The 20282-nt window shown below is 44.9% G+C and overlaps 2 protein-coding genes across 6 annotated transcripts in view; one reads left to right on the forward strand and one right to left on the reverse strand.

Moving 5' to 3' along the window:
• The window catches only part of LOC130155073 (uncharacterized), a 66333-nt gene extending 53654 nt beyond the window's left edge, over positions 1–12679 (reverse strand). The window contains exons 1-2 of the mRNA XM_056352023.1: positions 11553–12679; positions 2364–2479 (exon numbers count right to left, since the gene is read on the reverse strand). Coding sequence (XP_056207998.1) covers positions 2364–2479; positions 11553–11874 — 438 coding nt within the window. The 5' untranslated portion in view covers positions 11875–12679. The remainder of the gene's footprint in view (positions 1–2363; positions 2480–11552) is intronic.
• Positions 12680–12778: 99 nt separating this feature from the next.
• KLF3 (KLF transcription factor 3) overlaps positions 12779–20282 on the forward strand; it is a 29414-nt gene continuing 21910 nt past the window's right edge. Inside the window, exons 1-3 of one of the 5 annotated variants that reach the window (XM_056352014.1) lie at positions 12779–13345; positions 17479–17517; positions 19337–19409. The gene's annotated coding sequence lies outside the window, so the exon portion shown is untranslated. Of the gene's footprint in view, positions 13346–13980; positions 14124–14143; positions 17518–19336; positions 19410–20282 lie in introns of those variants that run through there. The other 4 variants (XM_056351990.1, XM_056351997.1, XM_056352004.1 and 1 more) reach the window with 4 other exon arrangements.

A 20282-nucleotide genomic window follows, 5' to 3' on the forward strand; every position in this document is an offset into this window, starting at 1 on the left:
TCTGTATTGACAGATTTAATGTTTTTTCAAGATTTGTGTCTAATATTCTAGAATTAAGAACTGAAGATTTTGCTGAAAGCAAGGAGGCAGACCATCTGTATTTATTTCCACCTTACTTCCACTCATTTTTTGTGCACTTTGTGCTCCCCTATCCACTGGGATATGCCAACCATTTTTAAGGCTGAAAGAAATCCTGTTTTGGTGTGTTCTTCCTATCTACCTATACAGAAACAGGAGCTCTAGTCTGTAAAAATGGACAGAAGTTCAAACAATGAATGAAATGACAAAGAAAAAACAACAGAGAAATGTTGGGAGGGGCATACTGGGAAAGAAATCAGCTTAGCCTGTAAAGAGTGGGTGCTGATGGGTAGACAGACTTTACCATGCTTTCAAACCTGGAATTCTCCACATTGCTGCAAAACAGCCCAAATTAATAGTCTACCATTTGAGGGGAAGAGGATGTCACAAAGAAAATACATCTTCTTAAAGCAAACAACCATTGCTTGGCTACACTGCAACATTCAAGTAATGCCCACCACAAGTCTTAAAACACCAGCAATCACCCAAGAGAAGTCCACCTTGCATAAGACATTCCCCTGAGGCTCAACAGCCTTTTGGTGAACTACTGGCTTAAGAGTTTCTTTGAACAGGATCTTTGAAGAAAAAAAATATCTGGGCATTTTCTTCTTCATTAGGCTCCCCAACTGCACGATGTATTCCTATTTAAGGTGAATTTTAAGTGAGAAAGCTGTAACATCAGCTTGCCTCACCACATAGCTACATAATAATGACTTGTTTCATTCCTCAAGGTGTTTTCTCTTAGCTTTGTTGAGATGTTTACTAATATGAAAAAGAAGCAAATATCTGTTTGGTAACCCATCATGCGATTTCATCTGTAAACTACAGGTGATAATAACATAGGTGACTCTGCTACATGTAAAGCTTAGTGAACAGTAACCCTACCAAAGTAGCCACTTGTATTTCCTTGAAACCATTGACGTGAATATTGGCATTCTGGATCTGGACCATTGCTCATACACTGCTTTTGATACATAAAGCCCTATACATCTGCTGACTACTGCTACTGTTGGCACATACTTAAAAAGACAGACCTTATGATTTATTCTAATTTCTTACATTTTCATATTCTTACATTTCTTTGCTTAGGTCCCAAATCTACCTAACCTTGACAGCCAGCATTTTAAGTTTACACATTATTAGCTATTATACCAGAAATATTTGCAGTATATTAGGTTAGGCACATACATCAGTCTTTGCAGAATCCAGGATACTTATTAATTCACAAAGACTGAAATTATCTCTTCTCAAGTATGCCTTTGAAATTACTCCTAAGCATTTACTCCAACTTAAGGACGTAAATGAGATTTATGTGAGAAATGGGCTGTCACTGGCTGTTTACACATGGGTGAATTTTATCCAGTGGGTGTGTATGTTGATTTTCTACTCTAGAATTTCTGATCCTCCCAATTCTTCCCTACTACCTACCAAAATCACTGCTGTTAGTTTTGGGGTTTTGCGGTCAAAATATTCCACGTGATCCTTTTTCCATTCACCTTTAACTTTCTTTCCCAGCCCTGATCGTAACTGCTTAAAACAGCTAAAATGGATCGGTGACCTTTTTGTTAATTACTCATGTAACTAAAAAGCTAATTTGTTAACAGAGTAAGTCTTGGTTTCTGGAGTACTGTGGAAAAAATGTGTCACTGAAGACTTCTCTAAGTCAATGGTGCCTGTATAAGAAGCTCTAACTTTCTCAAGTGCTTATTTCTGAGAACTTCCAGCCCCGAAGGACTGATGTTTATCTCTGCAACAATTTTCATTGGGAAGATTTGGGAGTTTAAAGGCTTCAGACTTAGTGGCAAATTTTTCAGGAAGTACATAGCCCTTTCTGAGAGAAACATTAATTTGCATTTTTAATTCAATAATTATTTTCCCCAAAGCAATAAAATTTTGCTACAGCAGAATTTTTGTTAACCAAAGGTGGAATTTCTCCACTGATGTGAACCTGCTTTGGTCATGCCTCACCAGAAGGTTTTGCTGAGGGAGTTCTTTTGAGAAGCAATCATCATAGGAGTAGCTTTGCTGTTCATAAGGGACCCAAAGAAGCCTGAAGAGAGCATGCCTTCGGTGTTGACAGAGAAAAGTAAACTCGACTGAAAAGCCATCTTTGTGTCCTCCTGATCTTGGTCTTCTCAGTCCCATGTAATTCAGACATCCCAGGCAGACTCCTCAGCTGGCACGCAAGCAGCAGTGCTCTCCCAGCACCAATACACTTTAAAGTGCCCACATTATTAACATCCCCATGGCTCTTCCCACACCCATGCCTAGAAAAACCCTCTTACCAAGTTTCTGAAAGGATCTTCAGAAAGTGGCCACATGGCCATCCTCCCCTGTTCCTGTTCCAGGTCAGCTGTCTCCTCTCTGAAGGCCTCTTCCTCTCCTCCATCTCTCCCGCATACTGTGAAAGGAGACAATAGGAATAAGAAGCTCATTGACGGTTTATATAGATCCAACAACCCACGTTTTGTCACTTGTGTGACCCAGGAGAGGTAAAATCTTGTTTATGGATAGTTTTCAATAACTTTTTTCCTGTTTTGGGAACTGTTTCATTTCTGTTTAAATGTTACTATAGATACTGGAATCCAGCCTCACAAAGTTACATAAGCTGCCTTTGCAGCAGCAAGGGCAGGGATGTCAGGAGGGACACACAGTGTCCTCCCGTGCAAGCCCTACACAGGGGAGACTGTTCGGTGCAAGAGTACTGGGAGGGGAGGGAAAGGTACCCTTCACACCTCTGTCCGGGTCTGGGAGGCTGTCTGCCTGCCCTCTGGCCCAGAAGGGACTGAATGTGGCTGAAGCATCTGGGAATGATTGGGTGAAACTAGTCATAGGATAGTCATTAAGAATATTGAAAGGGTAATAGCAGACTTTGTTCAGACATTGAGAGACGGCAACACACACAAGCAGACATTCCACAGCTTGGAAACAGTAATGAAGGTACATTGCATGTGTCTGGACTGTTCAGGACAGGGGTGTGCACAGAAACCAGCCCGCCTTGGAAGAAGCTAACCGCAGGCCCAGAGTGCCATGTGCCCATGCAGCCCAGCTAACTAGCTCAAAAAGCAGAGCTGGTCAGTTGTCGTGTCAGCGCTGTCCCTGTGCCGAGACCTGCGGTGGTGGCTGGCTAAGCACAGTTCAAAAGTCACCAGCTTGCTCAGAGCAAACTCTGAGCAAAGTTACCTAACCACGGTGGTATGCTCGTGGCCTCAGGCATTTCTCTATTACTCATGAATATTTCTTTATCATATGGTAGGGAAAAAGAAGTTTCTAAACCAACTTGTAAGTGCTTAAAGGCATTTGACTTCTTCACCATCATTTTCACAATTTTGGAAATTACTTAGAAAAAGTCCACTATCCTCAAAGCCCATCAATTCTCTACTGCTCTGCCAAATACAGCTGAATTCCAAGTGGATGTCAGCATGTGAGAAGGAGAAGGACAGTTCACTGATTTCTCAATATTTTTCAAGAAAGGCGGGTTCAGTTCCTGACCCCTTGAAACACTGAAGTCTAGGTCCATATTTCCAAACTGACAGGCATTTGAACATTTAACAGAGCATCTACCGATTCACACTGTAATTTTCACACTTCCCTGCTAATACTTTCTCTGTTTTCCATGAATGAAATGGTGATCATGCTTCCCTATTTAACAGAAGTGCAGCAAAGAGAAATTCTGTTAGCGAGTATGTGATGCTTATCATCAAAGTTCAATGAAAAAGACAGCTGAAATGGAGATTCCCTGCATCGCAGGCATATAAAATGCCCAACTGTTTTTTTGTTTAAACTAGCATCAGTTGTAGTCTCGCCTTTCTTGACAGCTACTGCAAATGCTCCTTTTACAACCAGTACCAATGCTGATGCTGATGCTGCTTCTTCAGTAAAACAAGGACAAAGCTCAAGAAGACAGAGACATCAGGCACAGTCATTTAGGACCACAAGTGAGTAAGAATTAATTAACATCACGTGGCAATATAGGCTGGCAGATTTTATGAGCAGAAGCCTTGTTTCACCTTCCCTGGTTTTTTTTGCATCTACCTGCCACCCCAGTTTCTTACAGCTCTTCAAATGTCATTTATACTGACATTGGGGCTTTTAACCCATGTGCAGTTTTTAATGAAACAAAGGCCATTCAGACACTCTTCAATGATCTGAGTATTCACAAGCTATGTGTGCAGTACAGTACTCGGAACAGCCTCTGACACCAGTTTAAAAAAGTGTATGGTTAGTCCACTTAACTTAGTAGACTTTTCCCAAATAATGTAAAACAGGTCAGACACAGGTCCATTGCATTTGCATACTTAAAAGACAGGGTTTAGGTAAACACAAAGAGGGAGATTAAATCATGCAGCACTGAGAAGGGAGGTAGGTGGTCATGACTCCAGTGCTTGTAGTGCACAGCTACATATACAGACATTTCAATTCTATTTCCTCCTTCAGTCACCAACAACAAAAAAAGCCCCACAAGAACAAAAAGCAGCCCAGTTTGCCTTTAGAAATGCCAACAGAGAACAATTTCTAGGACATACTGACTCCTTCTCTTTATGACAATTTGGTTCCTTCAAAAGTGTCTCAAAATGCACGTTGAAAAGCTGAGGACTTAAAAAAGGACCTGGTCATTTAAAAAAATGTAATAGTAACATGAAGTGTTGTAGATTAAGGAACAGAAATGGTGACTCTTCCCTTAAGCTTAGACTGGAAAATGTTTTTCTGGTGCAAGTTTTATCTGATTTCATGAAAAATTACGAAGGTGTTTGGCGAAACACACTGTACAAATGCTTTTCCTATTGTACTGAAAAATCTATGAGCACAACTGGAAGACTTGCTCATATTGTGAAATAGTTTCTTCACTTTCATGTCATTCTAATGTCACTCAGTATTTCTTAACGAAATCCTGAACAATAAACTGAGCTGTAAGCAGCGTAACTATGTAGTACACCCCCATGCCTTTGGATGTTCTGGCCACATCCCCTGCTACCCCAGTACCTTTTCTTTTACAATCCCATAGACTTTGTTTGAATTCTAACTAATACCAGAGTATTTCAGATAAATTCAGGCCATTTTAACCAATCAGTTCAATGTGGTTCTTCGCTCAGAAATGCCAGTGTGACCTTACCATTTGCTGAATCTGTAAATAAGTAATTATTTGGCTTACTTATTAAGGTAACACACCCTAGCTAGGATGAAAAACCAGACCTACAAGATAATCCTCATCTCAAGTTTCTGCTGGCTGTACTGTCTCAAAGTATTTTCCCGTATTGTATTAGTGAAATTTCATCTATGCTTCACACTGAAGTTGGAAGTGTAAGGCACGGGTGGGCAAAGCAAGACCTCTAACAGCTGTTTTCTCTCATTAATTTATGTGCTTAGAATCTTGTTCTGCAGATAGAAAGATATCTTTTCCTTACTACAGAAACTGTATTGTTAAGCATGTAATTAAAATTTTCTGTCAAATAACTTTTCATTAAAATTGGTGGATCAATAATGGTATTACTTGGTGTCTGTGCAGAAAGCGAAGAAATACATTTCATACAAGGGGACTGTATTTCACACTCTAGCTGATATCACCTAGAACATTAATCTTTTTGTTTGTACATTGGAATTCTAAATAACATCTCTTTACAAAAGCAATCTGAAAGTGTCATGAAAACAGCAGTGATGTTAAAAAAATTAGACATGTTGACATATATAAAAAAAATATTTTTGAAAGGATGTTATTTTCCCAAATGTTTTTTGCTTTTATTACTTAAGAGTATGCAGCAAAGGGAAAACTTTTTTAAATAACAAAAATTGATGGTATTGCTGGTTAAAATAGAGAACAGCACTTATTCTCTGTTTTTAACCAACAGATACCATTCTTGCTGGAGTATATAGTACTAGACACTGGCCATTCCTTTATTGTGTTGTTAATGTCTGCATTATGGTAATTTTAACTTGCAATTTGTTTTCATTCAGGTTTTCTGTTTAACAAGTACAACATTTTATAGGTAGTGGCTGCCATGAACAGCCTGATTTTAAAGCACATAATGATCCTTATCTTCCCCTAAAAGTGGTACTTAATGCAGAATCACAGAACCACACCGTGGGTCAGGTTGGAAGGGAGTCATTTAGTCCCATGTCCTGTTCAGTGTAGCTCTGAATTCAGAACAGATTTGTCTAGGCTTTGTTCAGTCAGATCCTGAAAACCTTTTGAAAAGATGTAAGAGCCTCTCTGGCCAACCTGTTCCAAAACTTCATTGCAAAAGACTGTTTTTTCTTCTTTCGGCTGGACTTCCCCTGCCTCCTTGATTTTATGACCACTGTCTCCCATTCTCACACTGTGTTCCTCAGCTTCAGCCTTATCTTCTCAGTAACTTCTCCATAGGTGCTGGGGAGGGCTGCTGTTAGGTCTCCCTGACACTTTCTTCTCTAGGCTGTCACAGCATTTACTGAAACACTTTTTTACAGAGATATTTTTAATATACTGATACATGTTTTTAATATACAAAAACCAACCTAAAGATGGCAAGTAGTCCAAAGTGGTCAGATTCAGCAAAGTTTTTTTTCAAACAGCAAGGGAAGGAACCAATCTCATACCAACTTCAGTACATCTCTTCAGACAAAGGAAAGAGGCTATTCTTTGTCTGGCAAGTCATTTAAGGACCTCTCAATTCAGCAAAGAAATGTGCTAACTTTTCAGTAAGTATTTAATGACATTAGAGTAAAAGAGATACAATATTCTTCAGTTCTACATTAACTTTTCAAATTGTGCTAGTACACTTTTTTTAAGCAGTACCAGCTTTGTAAAGGGAAAAAAAAAAACCCACACAAAATATCTACCCCCAAAAACCATGGTTTTGGAAGCTCTTTTTGAATATTGAGCATTATGAGTCATTTGTGACTGTGTAAATTCCAGTAAGTCAATGGAGTTGTGTCAGACCTGGACTTTAATTTCTGATGGTACATCTTAAATTGCACAAGCAAACAAACTCCCCAAATGTGAAAGGAGGAAAAAAATGCAAAAATGTGTGTTAGCATCTTCCATATTTGAAGACACCTCTCAATCACCCAAATTAGACCCAAAGTTGTTCTCCCATTCTAGCAGGACACCTAAAAACCTGTGATCTCTGGATATACAAGACCTCTGAAGGTCAAACTGTGTCCTAGTCAAGTTACATAAAGCTGAAGCCATACATTATAAAACATGACAAAGTGGGGAAAGAAATGCTTTAATTAAACCAAAAAACAGTAACAGAAAACTTTAAAATTTCTCTATTTCCCCAGCAGTAAAGAAAATAAGTAATAACTGGAGGTACAATAGCCTTAACTACAGGCTACTATAGTTAGATAGCCTTAACTATCTCCTGGAAGATCCAAGACCTATCTTTTTCCTAGGAGTAATCTGGCATTCCATCGAGTTGCCTGACTCAGCAAAGTCAAAAGTGACTTTTACATGATATGGACACTCAGTAGATGTAGATACAGATATATCTAAATCACCTTTTGCACAGCAAAGTCAACTTCCATCTGTTAACGATTTGACTTTCTAACTGGCACATAGCAGGATTTTCTGAGAATAGCAAAGAGCAGAATTACTTCTCTGGACTTCCCATATTTTCAAGACTTTCACAGCATATCTTGCAACACTCAGCAATTCTTTTATACAGTGAAAGTCAACAACTACATAAGCAGACTAGTTTACATTTTATATGCAGTGAACTGAGCTGAACAGAGTAACCTACTTCTTATCCATGTGTTTCCCTTTGCTTTCTGTTGGGAAAACATGTATTTTTTGTATGAGCAAATCACATCATCTTTTTCCTGTCCTACACTCTGAGAAGAAATTCCAGCCCCAGTACTGAGGAAAATTACATTATAGTAACACAGCTCAAGAACAGTAGTAAGAGACAGAGCATCTACACAGATTGTAAGACTGTATTCTCAATTACATCAACACTCACATCTCCTCTTGAGTCCATGTCAGCATAAATTTGCTGAGAATTTGGTCTCCACACCCAACAATCTTTATACATATATATCTGCTATTACTTCCAAAATTGCTGCTATTCTTTCTGCTATCTAAATCTCAAGTGTCCCTCAACCACATCTTGGACATCAATACTTAATACAACAATCTTTCTACACTTCAAATAAAGTAACTCAAGCCTAGCAGCCTTCAGTAGAGGTTACACCTGCAACAAAAACATGCTTATTCTCAAAAAGTATCAACATGTAAAAAGAAATTCAACACACACACACTCCCAGTCCCCAGATGTTGACTCTGCAATTTTGATTGCTGCAGTGGGCTTGAGGGCTGACCCTCGGAGGGTTGTTTTTTTATTAAAAGCAGTCATGTGCGACTCAGTGGTTTTAACTAGAAAGAGCAGCCGTCCATCCTTTCCTTCTGCGAGGCGCTGAGCACAAAAGAGCCTTGTGTTGTGGTGTTTTAAATTTGTTTCTGCACGAAATGAGAACTCATTTCAGGGGTGAGGAACTACAGCAATTGCCTTGGTCCTCAGGCCACAGGAAGGGGCAGGCCGGGAGGGACCTGGGCCAGGTCAGGCAGCAGGACTCGTCACCCAGCGTATGTGGGCAGGAGGAAGGCCGGGAGGGGCTGGGGCGTTTGCCTCTGCCCTAGGCCCCATGCACCTCAGCACCAGCTCTGCCCAAGCTCCTCCGGTGGTTTCCTCTTGCCCGCACCTGCGTGCCAGAGCCGGGAGCCTGGCTTGCTCACCACCGCCTTGCCCTTCCTCCGAGCAAACAATAAGGTCCCAATTATGCAAACACACAGACTGACTCACGGATTGCTCGCGTGCCCCAGTGGCTACAAGACGAGAGCCCACTGTTTCAATGGGCTTTCAATGGGAAGTTTCAACGCAATAAAAGCGCATCTGGTGTTGTACTGTGAGGTTTGTAATACCTGCAAAAGCCTTTCCCAGGGACCACTACCCACAACGGCTCCCAGCTCCCAGAACAGCATGGAAATTTGTCCGCCATAAGACAGGACTGTCAAAGAATTCACAGGAGTGTATGTCTATACTGTAGTCACAACTGATGTGACTACAATGCAGTGTAAACGCAGCCAGGCAAGCTTTAAATTAGCTAGCTTGGGCACCGGTGGTAGTCTAGTTGTTGACTTCAGGCCAGCCTAACCACTCAAGCATTTACCCGGGTTTTGGGCATGTTTTCCAGCCAGCTCCAAGTTCCATGCTGCCACAGCTGGATTGCTACCAGCTTCCCAGTTGACTAGTTTAAATCCAGCTCAGGTATGTCTGTGACGGCAGTGTAGACATACCTAAGCTTATAAGTCATTTAAACTCCTATTTGTGTCTCAAGTTCCACATTTCTAAAAACTTGAAATTACAACACCGGCCTTCCTGTATCATCACCGTATTGCTGAGATTAAACGTTCTGGATGCTATAAATAAATACCATGTTAAGTGTGAAATTTACGGTTCTTCTAAGATGTAAATCGTGTTTAACAAAAAATAATGAATATTGCTGGCTATGTGACGACCTCTGTCTCATTCATTCCAGAAGCAGTTCAGTGAGCACCAGATGTACGAGGTGACTATCTGACCTGAAACTCTGCAGAACACAGTAACTTTATACACAGATGTCCAAATACCTCAAACATGTCTATGACTTACTCTGTATCTGTGGACTATGGAAAAAGCCCACTGATTCCAGTGGACATTTTCCCTGCATAAATACCACTCACTGACTATATAGTACATTTTGTAACACAGAGAAACTTGGAAGAAATGCCAGCTTAACACTTGCACTGCTTGGGACCAGCAAATCATTCCAACCTCAGCCCATAACCTGAAGTTGAACTAAGGACTGAAAAAGTGCACAAAATTCTTAACTATTTCTTTTGTCTTTAACTGATTTTTGGGAAGCATAAATTTGTGCACAATTTCAGTCACATTCATCACAGTGGTAATTTAGCTGATTGTACCAAGGGTTCATTTCACCATGGCTGGATTTGGTCATTTAACAGACATCCTTTGCATTCAACATTTTAAGACCAATTTGTTCAAGCCAAAGATCCATACTTTCTCTTCACCCACTCTATGTACCACCTCCTGTCTGCTTATATCAGAAATTTCTATGTGCCAGCACTCCCTAATGCTCGGGAGTATGGATCCTCAAGACTCCGTCACGTCAAATGCTCCCTATCATGGCAAGGGCTCATGCCATGTGCCACAAACCAAAGGACACCCAAGCAATGTTCTTTATCTTTTCAATAGCACGGACTTACATACCACTTCTCTTACTCCTGTTTTGAGAAAGAAATCATTCAGCACGTCAACATTTGAAACGCTGCAGGGAGGATGGGCAGAGGGGAGGTGTGCTGGAAGATGTTATGGGCTGCCATCAGCTAGCCCTTTGATCTAGAAACACTTCCAGACCTGGTTAAAACTGCTGGGTCTGCTAACCAGATGGCAAGGACTCTGTGTGTTCCCAGCTTCTCCCTCCTGGTTTTTCAATTCCCATTAAAATCTATGAGGTTCTAGTCCCATCAGAATTTGAACATTCCTTCAAATTTTTGAACTGTTAAAGTATGAAACCAAATGCAGGAAGGCAACAAAATGCTGACAGGTGTACAATCTTGCTTGGCACCACAAAAGCATCATTCCCAGTCCTGCCTCTTGTTTGCCAACGTAAGTCCAAAGTGACTTCACAAGAAAACAGTAAAATTACAGCTGATTAGAACAGGTTCATCTGAGGCCAGACCTAGATAATAGTCAGCAGGAAACCCCGGTGACTTTATCAGGAGCGGCATGCTAGCTACTACTAAATATTTTGGCATTTCTCATGATTTGACATCAAAACAGCTCTGCCTCTGACCTAAGGGTTCTAGTTAGCCGTGTAACCTCTGCTAGTTCCCAGAAAAAAAGAATGCAAAACTGGAACATAACTACTTTATCTTGAGCATGTTCATGCAAGAAAACTACAGCAGCTCCTTTTCACAGGTCTAATGAAATGCTTTGTGTCCCTATGTTCTAACACAGCAACTCTGTTTATTTTATAAGCTTATAATAAAAAAATGACACTTTACGAGCTACATGATAGTATTTCAACAATACCTTGTTGTGACATGATACGGTGTAATTACTTAGCAGGAGATACTACAATTTATTGTTATGCCATTGAGTCATACCCTTCAGGGCTTCAGACTGGTGTCTAAGTTTGCTTTTTAAAGCCATACAGGCTAGCAAGCTAAGTCAAGGGATGCATTAAAACATCCTAGAAATAAAGACATAGACCGAATGCGTGCCTGCACACAGCATTTGAAAACACTTCCCGAATCCTTTTCCCTTCCCTCTTTGTTTTGCTTTTACAGCATTGACTTGGCTAATAATAATCAAAGAGAACAGAAATTTCAATGCAAACGTACAAGACCCTGACATGTCACATTAGGGTCCTATTCAGGCAGTTAAATACATAGATGGATCCTATGGAACTGGAAATGCTCAGCACCTACCACTGACCTTGCCCACGAGACGAAGCGTGTGATCGGAGTCCTGCAGGGACTCCATCCACAAGAAGCATTGCTGGCTTTTCATCCCTCCGCACAGTTTGCACCGTAGGACAGGGCCTTGCCAAGCATAGCATTTGCCTCCACCTTGGCGTCACTTTTAGGTGCCATACATCAGTGAGGAGAGGATTTAATTTTCTGTGGCACACTGTAACAACCTTAAATGCAAAACAGTGAATCAGTGGCAGCACCTTTCCCTGACCGATGGAGTCGAGACAGTAGGCCAGGATGTTTTTTTTGAAAAGCGTCGCTCTGAGCGAAGCCCCTCGATCCATCTTGTGGGTATGGAGATAAGGGGCTCCCGTTTCACAGGCGGTACGTGCAGTGCCACCCCGCTGAAAACGGTCTCAAGCAGCAAGCGCAGTCCTGGGACAAGCTCACCCCCGCGCCGCCACGGCGTGCCCCGGTGCCCCGGCAGCGCGGGGAGCCGCTCGGCGCCGGGGGCGGCCCGGGCCCCTCAGCCCAGCCGCCGCCTGGGCAGGGCGGCTGCAGCTGCCAGGGGGCGCGGAGAGGGGAGGACGGGGACACGGACAGGGACACACACACCCCTGCCCCCGGCGGGTGGCAGCCGCGGGGCTGGGCAGGCAGGGGCGGCGCGGGGAGGCCGACCCGCCGCCCGCGCCTCCGGGAGGGCGAGCCGGGGGGAGCTGGCAGCGCCGCTTCCCCCCGGCGGGAGCGCACCCGGGCACGACGGGCTGATCGCAGCCGTAAGAAGCACCACCCCGGCAGGGGCCTCAGGCAGCCGGCAATCCCGGCGGCCGAGTCGGGCGAGGCGCCAAGCCGGGGCGGAGGCGGGCCGACGCCTCTGCCCCACGCCCCGCCGCCGGCCCTCGCCTTGGCCCCCCCTCGCCTCGCCCGGCCGCGGCCCGGCCCGGCCACCTCTCCGGCGCGACGGGGCGCGGCGCGGGCAGCCCCGCGGCAGCAGCTCTGGGTGAACCACCGCCCGGCTCCGCGCCTCCCCGCTCTCCTTCCCAGCCCCCGCCGGCGAAGCCAGCTCGGCGGCAGCGCCCCAGAGCGAGCACCTCCCTTCCTTCCCCCCGGGCGCTGGGTGTTGCTGTTGTTTTGCTGCCGCCGCCGCAGGTCGGCCGGGGTGGGCGCGAAGGGAGGGAGGGGAAGGGGTGCGCTGCGGGGCCGGGTGCCAGGCGCACGCCTCTGCCTGACACACGGGCGGGGAGGAGCAGCTGGACGGGCAGGTTTGTCAGCGGGGCGGCGGCGGCCCCGTTCCCCTCCCTCCCCGCGCTGCTGGGGATAATTAGTGTCTGTGCGAGTCTGTCTGCCCCCGGGAGGCAGGGCGGGCAGCGCGGAGTCAGTGCGTACCCGGCTGTTTGTGCGCGGTGACTCGCCCCAGCCCCTCGGCGGAGCCTCCACCCCGCGGGCAGGGAACCGCCCGGCCCGCCCGGCCGCGCTCCCCGCCGTGACCCTCCCACCGCCACTCACCCCGCCGGCCCGGGGAGCCTGGCAGGGCGAGCGGCGCCGGCGTCATGTGACAGCGCGGCCCGGTGCCAGGAGCCCGGGGGCAAGGCGAGCGGGCGGGCGGAGGGCGGGAGGCAGGGCGGCGGGCGGGCAGCTCCTCCTCGCACACAGACACAGAGCCACCGCCGAGGCGTCTCAGCCGCGGGGACGCGGGACACGCCGGCCTTGCGCCTCGGTGCCGCTGGAGTGCCCCCAGCCCTCCGCCACCTAGTGCGACCCCCGGCACTGAGGGAGCCGACGGAGGCCCGGCGCCCTCCGTACCGCCCGCCCAGCGTAAGTGGGGGTGGGGGGGCGGGCCGCGCTGTGCCGGCTGCGGGATGGCGGTGCCGGAGGAGGAAAGTTTCCAGGCGCTGCGAGCGGCGCGGAGCCCGGGGCGGCAGGGGATGGGACGACACCGGCAACAGGAGGAGCGGGAGCCACAGTCGCGCCGGGGGCCGAAGGGGCCGGGGTCTCCGTCGGGCCGCAGCTGCGGGGAGGGGGGAGGACTGATCTCGGGGGGCGGCGGGGGCTTGCTCACCGCCGGGCTCCCTCCGCGGCGCCTGTGAAACTTCTCGCGTGGCCGGCAGCGCGGTGGGGCGCCGGGAGCGAGGGGGCTGTCCTGCCCGGCCGCCGCCGCCCGGGGGGGCAGCGCACCTGTGTGGCCGGCGGCGCCGCTCGGGGCCGGGGCCGGGGCCGCCACCCCCGCGGCGCCCTCCCCCGCCGGCCGCGCTCCGTGGCAGGGGGCCCGGGGCCTCCCGCCCGCCTGCCCCTGGCGGGAGGTCCTGCGGGCCGCCCGCCCCTCGGAGCCGCCCTCCCGCCGAGGGGGCCGCAGCCCCCGACCTCCCGCCGGGGTGTGACAGGCTTGTCTCGGATGGGGGACAGAGGTGTCAGCGGATGCCGCGAGCAATACCGTGCCGGACGAAGCTGAGGTGAAAAGTCCAGCGGGTTCCCTCGGCTCTGAGGCGTTGGGGAGATGCCCGGGCGGGAGGTCGCCTCTGGGCGGTGTCGCAGCGGCAGCGCCGAGCTGATCGGCGGCGCCGTGGCCCCGGTTTAACTCCCGGTGAAGTCGAGGGTGAGAGCGGCTCCTAAAAATCTACCCCTGGTATTGTCATCTAACCGTGCTTACAAGCATTTCGTAATGCAGGCGAAGTTAAAACGCCTGGGACTGCACGGCGGTTTTGTGGAGTCAGAAATAACGAACGTAATTAGCTTGCCTTTTCTGGATGCCGATTGGGTTTTTTTTCTAAAGCTGAAATGGGAATAGGGAGGTTATTTGCTTTGGACCTTTGTCAGGTGAGTGCCTGGCAGAGCTAGGGGAGCTCTGGAAAAGGAAGGTTCGGCAGTGGGAGCCAGCGCTGGGAGATCGCAGCACCTGACGGGCGGTTGGCAGAAAGACCGATCTCAGAACGGCTCCAGTGGGCATTCCAGAGTTACGTGAAAAAAAATACATTAAAGTTGTTTTGTGTATTTCCCTGGTGATTCGGGTACTTTACCTGCACTGTCTGCTGTGTTTTATTTGGTTCCTCGCCTTTTGAAAGTTCAGGAAGTGTCACTATTTGTGGAGCTGGACTCTGCAGGTTTTATTGTTGGGAAAAGCTGGATTTGGGTGGCTGATATCTCTGAAGACTTTTTTAAACTAACACCCATAAATGCTTATTACCTGTATTGAAAACAAAGGATTACGTGGCGGCTCACTGGTGACTTGTCTGTAGAATACTTTCAAGATACACTGTCTTGATGTATGGAGGAACTAGCTGCTTCTTGTGTGACAGGGATTGCCTATGGATTTGATAATCCTGCATGACCCAGGAGAGATTTAGTTCAAACTAACTTTCCTCTTGTATTTTTAATAATACTTTGTCGAGTATCAAAATACAAAAAAACCCCTGAAACTGACTTGAGTGGCCTTTTTTATTTTTTCCCAAGCAGGCAAATATATCTTTTTCTTTCTTCACACCCCGTTATAGCTGTGTTAAAGACCTCAGGGGAGACTGAGGGGAAGATTCTAAATGGTCTCTCCCTTCCCTGAGAAACCAAGCAGAATTTTCTCTTAAACAGCAGAGCTGCAAGGAAGCTTTTAGGTACTGTGAAGATTTGACCTATGCAGCACCTGTTTAGCCAACCCCAAAAGTCTACAGATAAATAGTGATGTAGATGTGAGTGAGATTAGTCGAGGGCTCAGGTAATAAGAGATGGGAGTTATACAGCCACCAAATTACTTACATTTCCAGATATTCAGTATGAAAAAAGTAAGGAACTGATATTATCGGCATAAAACCTACACCCACACATTGCTGTGTAGATGTTGTACTAGCCAGTTGTCACCTCGTGTGCATTGTTAAACTCCAGCCATGAAACCCTGCAGCAGTTATTAATGCAATTATTAGTGTTGCTGTGGTACTCATCCACGTAATTTGCTGTAACACATTCTCACATTGGATAATACTAGCTGTCCCACCCATGGTATATAAATAACGAATGCAAAGTATGAAAGTCCAGAGAGAGTATTTGAAACCATAGCTTTAAAGGAAAATGAATGTCCAAGTTACTTGGTTGCATGACATTTAGACAAGATGCGCTTTTCCTCTGCCTCATGTCAGTTTATTTCATTTATTCAGCTGTGTATTCGGGTGCTTCAATAATAAAAGCATTATACCACAGAAAAATCAGATCGTGAGGTGAGGGGTGACTGCATACAAAACAGGGATGTAGAAGGCTAAGCATGTGATAGCTTAGAAAAATACTCGCGGGTGCACTGAATGATGTTGGTCCTCAGCTATTGAGCAGTGCTGAACAAAAGGCTGTCCAGGACCAACACCTGGCTTTACAAACCACTCCTGCAGCGGTCTGATCGCCCTAGCTCTGTCTGCAGAGGTGCTTGCTGTCAGGCTGGGCGCTGCCTATTCGATGTCCTGAAGCTGTAGCTCTGTTTAGCTGCTGGCATTCTGTAAATACAGTAATAAACCAGCTAGTCCTAGGGAAGGTTCCAGCTAATCATCATGACCTGTGGTGTCTAAAAATCTCCTGTTCCCTTATGTTAAGGGAGCCTGTTTGTAAATAGGGCAGGGCCCCTGCATAAGGACAGTGTTTTTATTCACACCCAATGAACAAACACCTCCACCCACTGTTGTTGTTTTAAAAGACTCCAGCTGCTCATGAATATAGGGTCAGGGAGGGCCGCCTAAATGTTTCTCTGTGCTTTCTCCCCAGCACAGCCAGCAGAGCTGTTTCCTGTTCTTTGTTTCAAGGCTGGGGTTTGCGTCACACATTCCAAGTGGCATATGTGGTGCTCTTTCCTGTTTCAGGCTGTTTTCTGGCAGATCAGTAGCCTCTTCCAGGCCCCTTGTCACTGCCCCTCAACTCCCAATCCCCACCCAATGAGTTATCATGTCTCTACACACTCAACGATTGCTTAAGATGCCTGTGTTATGTCATAATGAGGTTTCCCAAGTTAACCTTTAACATACGCCCTCGACTCCAGTATAGTTATGGGGGTGAACTGGAGAGCTTCACTCCCTTCACTGAAAACTAGTACTCAAGTCTCCAAAAGTTGTGAGCCAGTTTTCTGCTCTCACTTGCTCATCAGTAGATCTGGAATAGCTCCATTAAAGTAACAGAGTTACACTGGTATAAAAAGAGTGTGAGAAGAGAATCCACATGTGTAGGCTCGTATTTGTAAGAGGGTTTTGGCTTCTGCCCTTACCCAACCTGAATGGCCACCAGAAGCACTCTTATTTCCAGATCTCAAAAGGAATAGGTATTTTCTTCATATAGAAACTAGAAGAGTCATTGGCTTCCAGATGTAATTCAGAAAATGAGGCACTGCTGGCTATTTTTTCTTTGGAATACCATAGGTATGGCTGTCCCACATTTTGTATTTTTGAAGGCATAAAAATAATTTTTTTATTCCTGTTTTTATATTTTTCTTGTCCCCCCACCCTGTTGCAGGCAGACGTAGAGAAACATCAAGAGGAAATTCAGAAAGAGAACGTAAATGTTTCTGTTGCTTTGGATCTGACAGAAGAAGAGCTAAAGGACCCAAGCCAAAGCTCATTGAAATAAAGAGAAAGACTTGCATTAACTTCAATGGGCTTTGAATCAGGCCCTGGCTGAAAATGCAAGATGGAGTGTTTATTCTTCTGTGTCACTTAGGGCCGGAATATGCATTGTTTCTGTACACACAGAAATACTTCCACCCTTTCATTTTACCCCTTTCTTTCACTCATTTTTTAGGTAATCTTTTAGTTCCTGCTGTTGCTCTTCTGGATGCTAAAAATTTGCTTCTTGTAATCATTACAGCTGTCTTTTAAGAAGGATCTGAAATACATGCTTTAAACTTCCTCTTTCAGGGCTTAATTGTGTGTGAAAAATAATTTTTACTGAATTATATGCACATCCTTACATCAACTTGTTTTTTGTCTGTTCAGAACTCGAGATAACAAGAAGTATTTGGCCACACGGTTTTGGTAAGTTGTTTATCGATTATTTTCATTTTTCATTCTCAGTTGGTTTTACTTACTTGTTTTTCTGTTAATTCATCCAACCATGGATGAGTTTACCCATCAGAACCTGATTAAATATCTTAATTCTGGTACTGTGAATTTCGCAAAGGATTTCAGACATGATTAATCTTTCTTCTCATGACAGAGGAAAAGTGTTGCATATAACTGCATTTAATATTGGAAACTGGTGTATAATAAATGCAGTAAATTTTGTGGTTCACACCTTTTTGTAGCCAGAAGTTCTACAAAATCAGGAACTGACATTAAAATTACAATAGTTTTGTAAACCAACATTTTAATATTAATTAACACCGCTAACAGGAGGTCTTTTAGAGTTCTTTCATGCTGTCAGCATTGAAGCTTTGTCTTTTCATTCCAAGGCTGGTTGCTTCCAATCCAGAATATGAAGTTTGGCAGAGCTGGTTTTAGGAGAGATTTAACCCTTCCCTGTTAAGCATTCACTTGATGCCAAGGCTTCCTTTGAGGGTTTTGTAGTCGTCGTTGGTATCTCCCAGGGGAGGGAAGTGTAAGCATAGATCAGCCAAATGGAAAGATAAAGCTCTAACAGGTTTTCAATGGTAAACTAAGTCAGAATGGAAAAAAAACCCCAAACTGCGTGGTCTGCCTATCATGCAGTCAGTGTGTGTTACCAACAAACTAACTTGATCTATGAAGGCATGACAGACTTTATACTTTTTATTAAAGAGTCTAAGCTACTTCAGTCACTCTCATTTGTACCCACTACACGATCCAGCTCTTCTCCCCGTTAGGTTTTTTCCCCACTTCCATAGGTACATAGAAGTTCATTGACATTTGCCCTATATTCAAATCCTCATTCAACTTAATCATTTAGACTATTATTCATGAATGTACTCTTCCTTTCTTTAGGATTAGGGGTTTTTTTTCTTCTTCCCCATACTATCAAATATGTTGAATGTCTGTTTCATGTTTCATGAAATAGCAGAACCCTTTATGTAAGAAAACAGTATTTGCTGCCATTTTCCCCTCATAATACAAAAATAGGATTTGTGTGTTTCACCTTTTAAATTATTGTGAAAGTTAACCTCTTAAGAAAAACGCAACAAAACAAAGTTCAGTTTGGAAGAGAAAGATTATCATACCATTCCACATACTTCACTTGTTTTCAAAAGTATGATCTTTCATCCTTACTAGACTGTTTCTCCTTCTAAGAAGTAGCTTGAGACAGGAAACCAGACAGCAGTCTGCCCCGATAAGGGAGAATATTGTCTAATGGAGGTGCCTCAAGAGCTTTTCTTCCTCCCTTAGGTTTGGTAAATGTAGAACTGAAGATTTAAGAGGGTTTACATGGGCTTAGTTTTTCCTCAGTAGAGAAGGCATTTTCTTCAAGAGCACTGCAAGACTGTTTTTGCCCAAGATGTTTACCTACAAGAAAGTTATTTCCAGGTGTGTGGCTTCAAAGAGCCTGCAACAGCAGTACTGTACATTTAATGCAAATACTGATTAGTCTGGTACACAGCTGATAAATTACTATGTTAAAGCAGTTCTAGGTCAAACAAAGTCAGCAAAGTTATGATGCATAAGTTCTGCAAAAAGACAGGTTTTTGAGGTTGCTTGCAGTTCTGAAAGGAGGAGTGTAAAAAGATTTTCAAGTCAATAACAAGCAAAAATAGTCTGAAATACTAAATAACAGAATCCTGTAGAAATACTCTTTTTCTTCGTGCATATCAAGTAACACTTTCAGCAGAAAATTTCTGCCCAAGTACCATTTTCTTCTTAAATGATATCCTAACTTTTTCAACAGTTACTACCATACCAATGGGAATCCAGTGAATCAACAAACACAGAAAGCTGCTGATCAGCGAAAGGTTTTCTTGGTATACTAGTTCTTTCCAATTCTCCCTCTGCTCTGTTCTTCATGGGCTGGCTTCACCAGTGCTTTCCCCCAGTACCGTGTCTGGGCTTTTCCTCCTTCCCCTGCTCTTGCTTGCTTTGACTTGAGTCTGACTGCTGTGCTGAGCTGGAGAGTTTCTTAGCCTTGCTGCTGTTTTGGGGGCCAGTGCAGTTAAGTGCTTGCTTACTTCCCATTAAAGTTCATGGAAGTTTAGAAACCCTTTTTTGCTGACTCAGGTCTTGATGAGCAACTGCTACAGTAAGTGCAAACAAGTCTTGTTATTAGCCCTGGAAAACATTTTTTGTACCTTTTCCAGGGAGTCCTGCTCTCAGAAACTGGTTTTTCTCTGTCAAACTCTTTCAAGGTTCCCCTGAAGACGACTTCTCACCCATGTTCAGAAAAGTCTGTTTGGTTTCATTAGTGGAGAGTCTTCTGATATTATCACTATTCCTTAGTATTGGGTGAAGTTTAACTCAAGGCTGACAGAAGAAGTAATAGTTTCAAGAGCAGCAGCCCAAAGGGCTTGGACTGAAGAGCTTTGGCTGCATGACTTACGTTGGCTGCTAGATATCAACAGTGCTGCAAGAGTTGCAGTGTCTTTGCAGAGGGCACTCATGCAGTGCTAATTTAGCAGATAATATTACATTATTCTGTAATTATACCAACAATAACAATCATACTTTGAAGCTTGTAGACAAAGCTTCACTCTACCATGGGTCAGCATTCCTTGCTTCCCCCAGGCACAAAGACTGAGAAAGCAAACCCCGTGCATGCTTGCATGCTGGGTGAAGAGAAGCAGAATTTATGGTTACCACCCCTCTGTGCGCAACGAGAGTCAGGTCACTGACTGCTCTAC

The sequence above is a fragment of the Falco biarmicus genome, chromosome 1, assembly GCF_023638135.1.
Source record: "Falco biarmicus isolate bFalBia1 chromosome 1, bFalBia1.pri, whole genome shotgun sequence".
Lineage (NCBI taxonomy): Eukaryota > Metazoa > Chordata > Aves > Falconiformes > Falconidae > Falco > Falco biarmicus.